General features: G+C 41.0%; 1 protein-coding gene across 2 annotated transcripts in view; it reads right to left on the bottom strand.

Moving 5' to 3' along the window:
- Positions 1 to 3,622: 3,622 nt before the first annotated feature.
- The window catches only part of LOC147305280 (uncharacterized), a 63,294-nt gene continuing 57,630 nt past the window's right edge, over positions 3,623 to 9,286 (bottom strand). The window contains exons 6-7 of one of the 2 annotated variants that reach the window (XM_086278277.1): positions 3,838 to 4,476; positions 3,623 to 3,775 (exon numbers count right to left, since the gene is read on the bottom strand). In XM_086278277.1, coding sequence (XP_086134403.1) covers positions 3,735 to 3,775; positions 3,838 to 4,476 — 680 coding nt within the window. In that variant the 3' untranslated portion in view covers positions 3,623 to 3,734. Of the gene's footprint in view, positions 4,477 to 4,560; positions 4,981 to 9,286 lie in introns of both variants that reach the window. The other variant, XM_086278276.1, reaches the window with a different exon arrangement.

Raw genomic sequence — 9,286 nt, 5'->3', positions numbered from 1 at the left:
CACACTTTGCAACTGTTTTTGTAAGAATATTTTATAGCGCTTTAAATTTCAATCTTTCAGGCCTTGTTTAAAGAGCTGATTGTTAAATCATGAACTCACAAAATATCAACATATCACCACCGGTGGATCACACCTCTCAGATGTTTTTTCTCCAGTGCACTGTAACAAAAACGAAAACAGACGTAACCAATAAAACACTAATAACAATAACATAAACTAGGGCCCGTTGCAGACATGTCCAAGCATAAAACTATCCCTCTCTCGCTTACGAGAAAGAACACAAGCCAAAGCTCACTGATAAAATCAAGCTAGCACTAAACAAAACCAAACAATCAACCAGAAATTCACAAGAACATTTTGCTTCCTGCCGGGACAATATTGTGTGGGAATGAGAACCTCAGGTGCCGTAACACCTTTTGTTCCTCCTTGAATTAAAACTCAATCACAGAAAATGCCGTACTCCAACCTAAACTTACACTATTAATTCATCATTTTCACTCTGTGCCACTGTTCCTCATCAGGGCTGTGTGAAGCACAGCAAAGAATTCAGTCAAGGCCTTGAGCCATAAACAGACATCACGCACAGACATTGTTTTCATAACCAAACTTTTTTAGACCTTATTCCTAAAATCTACATAAATGCCCTCTGGGTGACATATAACACATTCTAAGTATTTAATGGTAATCAATGGCTCCTCATAAAAATTATGCATTGGGATGTTTGTGTGCAGCATTTTGCATATCAGCATAAGCAAAGCATTCTTCATTGCATCAGCGTGTATGTGTGTGTGCGTGTGGATCACTCTTCATTGCACAAGCGTGTGCATGTGTATGTGTGTGCATCACTTCTCAGTGAATCAGCATTCCCGTGTGTGTGTGTGTGTGTGTGTGTGTGTGTGTATGTATGTATATGTGTGTGTGTGTCATTTCTCACTCACTCAACGAGTGCACGTGTTCATGTGTGTATTTCACTTCATTCTGAATCTGTGTGTTTGGAGACGTGTGTGTGTGTGTGTGTGTGTGTGTGTGTGTGTGTGTGTGTGTTCATCACTTTCCTGTTCTGGTGTTCTGGGTAAACCACGGCCTGAAGCATGCCCTGGGGTCCTGCCCCCCTCCTTTTCAGTTTGTTTGCGACCATTGCTGCTGCTGCTGCTCAAAATTCAGTCCGTCCTGGTTCTGACCCCAATTGGGGCAGTCCTTTCTCCAGTGTCGATGTTCACCGCAGGTGAAACCTGCATCTTCTTCTGTGTTTTTGTCCATTCTGAGGTGCCTTCTGTCCTCAGTTACTCCTCTTGTCTCGGTCACGCCCTTTTTCGCCACCCGATCATCCGTGTTGGTCCATCACTGTCCTGCACAGTGTGAATGCAAAGTTATCAAGGTCAGCATTCTTTCGCTCGGCCTTACTTTTCATTCGGGCTTGGCGGGCGTCTCGTCACAGCTCTGTCAGCTGACGCAGTCTGGGAATTTTCCCCCGTGTAGTGAAACGGGCCTTAGGTTTAGTGCTCTCCGTCTCGGCTGCATGAGATCACATTCCTGCAGGTCTGTTGACATTCTCAGGTCGTTGTTGTGGGTCCAGCTGTTGCAGCATTTGGTCAGTGTCACGTATGGGGGAGAGCAGGAGTCCAGTCAGCCTCGGCTTTCAGGGCCGGCAAAGCAGCCTGTAATTAAATATGTATAGAAAAAACAAAAACAAAACAAAACAAAAACAAACAAAAAACAAAAACAAACGAACAGGAAAATGATGTTGTGTTGGCTGTGTTATTCAGAGGGGAGACAATGGGGGCCAGGCCCTGTGTCAGCCTTCTTTCCCCCTTTTTTTTGTTTTTTGTCTCCCGATATAATCAACTCCTAACCCACCAAGTTGACAGGACAACACAAGTACATATTAAAATTCTTAAGATCATGTTTAAAAGCCCAAAAAAGGAACTTTCTTTCATTCAGTAATCACTTTTATTAATCAATCAACAGAAAACATGTCACAATTTGAATCTTTTAACCACTAAATTTGTTGTGTCTTGCCTGGTTGGTTAGACCAGTGTTCCTTTTTTTTTTTTTAGTTAAATTGTTGTCCTGCAACCCAGAGGGTTTCTTTGTCAGTAATGTATAGACTTCATCATTTAAGTATGTTAATTTTTCTTTAACCTTGCTGGAAAATCTTCACGTGTTCATGAGTGTAAGCTGTTTCTTCATTGCGTGTATGTGCATTTGTATAAAAGCAGGTTAATTTTATCTTTTCTCAAACTAGGCGTTACCTTAAAAGGAGCCTTTCTCTCAGATTTCTCTGCTTGTGTGTTTTTGTTTCACCTTTTTGTTGTGATGCTCCGGACGCCTTCCCAACCTCCACAAGTCCGTTGGCCCCAATTTTATGTGTTAAAACTTCTCTTAATTTCTCCTCTAATTCTCTCCTCGCTGCTGTCTTTTTCACAGCTGCTGATTCGTGCTGGGTGTGGTTCCCATTACCTATAATCACACTGCACCATAGACCAAAATACCCCTTTCTCTGCGCTTATGACCGCCACAACGGGGCAAAGTCGCATCATAAAAGTGATGCTTGCATCCCCGAAGTTATACCTGACATCATAAACCAGGTTTTGCTCTATGTACTTAAAATTTTACTTTGTATTATGACCGCAGCCCTTAAAACTCGACTGACTGTACTAAAACTAGCACCAACCACTACTGCACTTCACGGCCGCACCACCGGAACACGCCGTATCATAAACCAAACCTACGGACGTGTTTCGCTCTCGCGTTGCCAGCGTTCAACTGCACCGTGAAGCCAGCATCTGCTTTTCCTTAAATCAACTTCTATTTCATTTCTGCACATTTATCTAATGAACTAATATGTGAATATGTTCTGTTAACTCAAAAGTATAATGAGAACTAAACTACATACAGCTCACACACTCTATATTAAAGGGTATAATGTGATCTACAGCAGTATTCTAATTCAACTACTTTGATTACATATATAAGGTAACATATAATAACAGAATAATCTAATATTGAACAATCTGTCTTCACGTCACTGATGGTGGTATAGAAAAGTCTTAGACATGCTCTTGGCAGACAGGGGAGGTGTGTGTTCAGTGTTTGCTATTATTTGCTCCACTTTTGTTCTGAAACACACAACTTCAGGAGACATTGATGGAGTACCGTTGAGGACCTGGAAAGTGAGGACAAGAATCAAGGAAGTTAGCATGATTATCCACTTGAATGCGTTGAATCTTTCTGACCAGTTGATCACCAAAAGGCAGATCACACGAAGCCCTGTTTAACAGCTCGTTTGGAAGTACTGTTAGTTTTTCAAAGAGCAGCAGGATTGTGGGGTCGCAAATTTTAAAGGCTTTGCAGAATTTCTATAGGCTGGAAAGATGTTGATTCAGGCTTTTGGAACACAATTGAAACCAAAACACAAAATCTACAGGAGATGAGTGAAGTGTGATGCCAACAGTTTTATTGAACATACAAGATTAACAAAGATTTAGAAGAAAAATGAAGAAACTTCAGTAAAGACAAAGCCCATAAACAATAAAAAATGATGTCAGAAAATGTGATAAAGGTGCAAACATTTCATGTTGCGAGACAAACACTTTTTCTTGTCCATGTGTGAAAAAAGAAACTGAGCTTCTGAAAACCTTTTCAAAATGAAGTTTTTTTTACCGAATGTTCATTTTTAAATGATCCAAACACTGTTTATGTGATCTGCCATCACCATTTTCTAAGAATGAAACTTAGCATGTAGGATGGTTTCCGAAATGCATTTTCAACTGTACTAAAGTAATACAGAATGTGGCTTCTCACCTGTGTGAATTCGCATGTGCATATTCAAGTGACTCTTCCTAGTAAATCTTTTCCCACAGGTGCTACAGCAATGTGGCTTCTCGCCTGTGTGAATTTGCATGTGCATATTCAAATGACCCTTCCTAGTAAATCTTTTCCCACAGGTGCTACAGCAATGTGGCTTCTCGCCTGTGTGAATTCGCATGTGTATATTCAACTCACTCTTGCTAGTAAATCTTTTCCCACAGGTGCTACAGCAATGTGGCTTCTCGCCTGTGTGAATTCGCATGTGTGTTTTCAAATTTGATTTTACATGAAATCTTTTCCCACAACTACTACAGCAATGTGGCTTCTCGCCTGTGTGAATTCGCATGTGCATATTCAAATGACCCTTCACAGTAAATCTTTTCCCACAGGTGCTACAGCAATGTGGCTTATCACCTGTGTGAATTTGCATGTGTCTCTTCAAGTGACTCTTCCTAGTAAATCTTTTCCCACAGGTGCTACAGCAATGTGGCTTCTCGCCTGTGTGAATTCGCATGTGTATATTCAACTCACTCTTGCTAGTAAATCTTTTCCCACAGGTGCTACAGCAATGTGGCTTCTCGCCTGTGTGAATTCGCATGTGTGTTTTCAAATTTGATTTTACATGAAATCTTTTCCCACAACTACTACAGCAATGTGGCTTCTCGCCTGTGTGAATTCGCATGTGTGTTTTCAAATTTGATTTTACAAGAAATCTTTTCCCACAGGTGCTACAGCAATGTGGTTTCTCACCAGTGTGACTTCGCATGTGTTTAGTTAAGTCTGACTTCCAAATAAATCTTTTCCCACAGGTTCTACATAACTTAGCTGTCTTGGAATTTTGAACTGACAAGCCTGATACGATTTGCTCCGACTTATTTCTGTGTGAGTTACCATCCTTGCTTTCATCCTCATCTGTGTCAGAAGAGTTGTGAGAAAGGCACTGGTCACAGCATGGTTCTGATTCACTGTGGTCACTTTTTTCACGAGATGGAAAATTTGCAGTCTCCTGCATTAGTACAAGCGGTTTTTCCTCTTCAGTGGTACTGAGTTCCTCCTGTTCCCCTTTAATCTGTGAAGGATCCTCCTGGCCTAAACTGGAGTTCTTCTCCTGGTTACAGACCTGCTGATTTGTGAGCCCCTCCACATCCTTACAGTCATGTTGTGGAAAATCTGAAGGGACAGATCAAAAAGCATACATTTTTTGCCTTAACCATTAGCAAATCTCCACATGGTAAGCATGTTGCTTAGATATACCAATGAAAATCATGTTGTGGGGAGAAACAGTTTTGCTGACTCAGTGAAAACCATTTTGGCTGCTCATTTACAAACTCTACAAATAATATAAACAGACCATCTACGATGAGAAAATAAAGACGATATATAATCAAACAAAACAAAGTCGTATCCCTGAAAATTTTTAATCAAAGTGCACAAAACATTTAAAAGTTTATTTAAAATTAGTTAAAAACTTTACAGGACACTCACTGCAGTATTTTTTTGTTTATTTTTTAGATTAACCATTCATTGCCTGAAAGTTGGGGAGAATGGCAGGTAGAACCTTCACCTTTCAGGTCCCTCTTCTGTGAAAACAGCTGCCAATTTGGATTCGGAAGACAGATACCCTCTCTACTTTTAAGATTAGGCTTAGGTCAGTACTGTTGGGGCAGTTAGCATTCTCTTAAAGTCTCTTTGTATGTTTTCCTGTCTGGTGGCCTCTTGTTGGTTTACATTATGGTTAACACTAGAAATACTGACTTTTTTCTTGGTGCAAGTCCCTACCACTAGATTTACTAACCCCGTGCAAATTTGCGTAAATTCCCTGAACCTAACACCTACTAGCACCCCCAATATATATATATTAGGGGTGCAACGATACACAAAATTCACGGTTCGGTTCGGTTCGATACTTTGGTGTCACGGTTCGATATTTTTTCGATACAAAAAAAATGTTCATGCCTTTTTAATTTGTCATTTATTAAAATTATAAATATATATTTTAACTCAAAAGTACAGTTTTTAAATTTAACCCTAACCCTTGTGCGCGTTTTTTATTTTGACAGCGAATGCGCACCTGTGGACCACTTATGTGCAGCCCTGGTTATATAGCTCGTCATATTGCAGCCACAGAAATTATTTTGTCCATGAAACCATAAAGCTGCACTTTCTTTTTGCCCTATAGTCTGATTTGTCATAACTTCTCCGTTTTGTGGTAAGCTTTTATTTGGCTGTCACTTCTTCACCCTGACCTGTCTTATTTGGCTCAGCAGAACTGAAATGCTTTTACACGCGCACTCACATAAGCTCAGCGATTCTCTGCGCGATCAACCTCTCACATGTTTAAGCTGCGGGAGATTTCACTTGTCATGTTTGCATAGTAAGCTAACGATTAATAAGACGATGTCAGAGGAATTGGTGAGGAATCACTCATCTTTGGAAAAGAGAGTTTATTACAGAGAAATGGCTCTTTCCAAAATAAAAGCTATACTATCCGCTTCTTCTGGGCTATATTCTCAGCAGCATAAGGAGAATCATGTGCTAACAGCTGTCTAAATGACTCGGCTAAAGTTAGTAGCATGCTTGTTGTTTTTGTCTTTGCACTAGGATGATGTCGGTGTAAATGTGCAGTCATATTCGTTGTGTTCCCACTAGTGCTTTCAGGTTAATCTCGTTGAAATGACCTTAACGCCACAACACGGCAAATCTCCGTTAACGAGCTACCGCCGATCGCTCCGTGCATGGGGCTAGACGGCCAACACGTTAACGAGCTAACTGCGCTAACACACTAGTTCACACCAATGTAATTGAGCATTGCATGGCACATCCAACATACTGTTTTACTTTAGTCCATGACTCGCTTACCTTCAGGGTCATACGTCACATGAAAACCAAAATAATTCCAAACGCCAGATCTGAATGAGGGTCAATTTGCCTGTTGCAAGGAGAGCTTAACTTCTGTCTCGCTAGCTTGCCCTGTGCTCTTCCTTCTGACTATGCTGTCTGTGTGGAGCGCTCAGTGGATCTGCGCTCGACAGTGCAGCCTAGGCGGAGTAGTCGAACGCAGATCCACTGAGCGCTCCACACAGACAGCATAGTCAGAATGAAGAGCGCAGGGCAAGCTAGCAAGACAGAAGTTAAGCTCTCCTTGCAACATGAACCTCCCCCACCCTCATTCAGATCTGGCGTTTGGAATTATTTTGGTTTTCATGTGACGTATGACCCTGAAGGTAAGCAAGGCAAGGCAAGGCAAGGCAAGGCAAATTTATTTGTATAGCACAATTCAACAACAAGGTGATTCAAAGTGCTTTACAGAGACATTAGAAACAAAAACAAATAAAAAGCATGATTTAAAATTGATTAAAACAAGCAAACAAACAAACTAACTAAACACACACATTTCACACCTGTTCGCGCGATCTGAACCCTTATCGTAAGGGGAGCTACCAGTCCTTCTGTGGACGAGCTACTTTCTATTTTAAATTCCCTGAATTTAAAGTACTCTCTAGACCCAGTCTAGACCCAGTTGGGGAGCTACCCAGGGCTCTAATCCCACACCTGTTCGCGCGATCTGAACCCTTATCGTAAGGGGAGCTACCAGTCCTTATGTGGACGAGCTACTTTCTGTTTTAAATTCCCCGAATTTAAAATACTCTCTAGACCCAGTCTAGACCCAGCTGGGGAGCTACCCAGAGCTCTAATCCCACTTAACAAACAAACAAACAAACAAAACAGTATATAAAATCAAAACAGATAAAATCAGAACAGTAGATAAAATCAGTAGTTAATGTAAGTTTTGAAATTTAAGCTTAACTAATTAACAAACAAACAAAACAGTATATAAAATCAAGACAGATAAAATCAGAAATAGATAAGATCAGTAGTTAGTGTAAGTTTTGAAATTTAAGCTTAAAAGTGTGGATTTGGTGCTTTATTCAAATGCAGCTGAGAACAGGTGAGTCTTCAACCTGGATTTAAATAAACTGAGTGTTTCAGCTGATCTGAGGCTTTCTGGGAGTTTGTTCCAGATATAAGGAGCATAAAAGCTGAATGCAGCTTCTCCGTGTCTGGTTCTGACTCTGAGAACTGATAAAAGACCGGATCCAGATGACCTGAGGGATCTGGAAGGTTCATACTGGGTTAGGAGGTCACTGATGTATTTTGGTCCTAAACCATTCAGAGCTTTATAGGCCAGCATCAGAACTTTAAAGTCTATCCTCTGACGGACAGGCAGCCAGTGTAAAGACCTCAGAGCTGGACTGATGTGGTCCACTTTTTTGGTCTTAGTGAGGACTCGAGCAGCAGAGTTCTGAATGAGCTGTAGTTGTCTGACTGATTTTTTAGGTAGACCTGTAAAGATGCTGTTACAGTAATCAAGCCTACTAAAAATGAATGCATGGACTAGTTTTTCCAGGTCCTGTTGAGACATCAGATCTTTTATCCTTGAAATATTCTTGAGGTGATAGTAAGCTGATTTTGTTATTGTCTTAATGTGTTTTTCTAAGTTTAGGTCTGCATCCATCACTACACCCAAATTTCTCGCCTGGTCTGTGGTTTTTAGATGTATAGATTGAAGTTCTCTGGTGACCTGTAAAATTGCAAAGTGAAAGCAAAAAAACAAGCGCAAATTCAAACGGGATTTCAATATGTCACATATTGACAGTGGCTCACCGATGCCAATGACATAATTACCCAGCTACATTTCTGAAAGAATGCAAAAGCATTGACATATATTTTTCCTTCCTACAATAGCCCGACGGGCAGGGCAGAGATAGATTTTGGTAGCCCGACTGAAAAAATTGCTAGCCCCAGGATGTCGGGCTAGCGATTTTGCGAGCCCTGTATCTGATTGAGGAATCACTCATCTTTGGAAAAGAGAGTTTATTACAGAGAAATGTCTCTTTCCAAAATAAAAGCTATACTATCCGCTTCTTCTGGGCTATATTCTCAGCAGCATATTAAACATATCAGGTCCCCATAAGGAGAATCATGTGCTAACAGCTGTCTAAATGACTCGGCTAAAGTTAGTAGCATGCTTGTTGTTTTTGTCTTTGCACTAGGATGATGTCGGCGTAAATGTGCAGTCATAGTCGTTGTGTTCCCACTAGTGCTTTCAGGTTAATCTCGTTGAAATGACCTTAACGCCACAACACGGCAAATCTCCGTTAACGAGCTACCACCGATCGCCCCGTGCATGGGGCTAAACGGCCAACACGTTAACGAGCTAACTGCGCTAACACACTAGTTCCCACCCATGTAATTGAGCATTGCATGGCACATCCAACATACTGTTTTACTTTAGTCCATGACTCGCTTAGTGGAGCTGTTCTCATCGAGACGACCCCTCCTAACTACAGTTTTATCAGTGAGGCCAGGGTGAGCAGGAGAGGAGGAGGGGTTGCTGTCTTATTTAATGAATCATTTCAATGTAAGCAGCTATCTCCTGGAAGTTTTCAGTCTTTTGAATATGTGGCTTTACAGC

This window comes from Aulonocara sp. 'chitande type north' Nkhata Bay, linkage group LG20, assembly GCF_057382095.1.
Source record: "Aulonocara sp. 'chitande type north' Nkhata Bay isolate Kocher_YH1m ecotype deep benthic linkage group LG20, A_spYH_male_GT1.1, whole genome shotgun sequence".
NCBI lineage: Eukaryota > Metazoa > Chordata > Actinopteri > Cichliformes > Cichlidae > Aulonocara > Aulonocara sp. 'chitande type north' Nkhata Bay.
The sequence above is the reverse complement of the archived record's forward strand: the minus strand, read 5'-3'. Positions and strand labels throughout refer to the sequence as shown.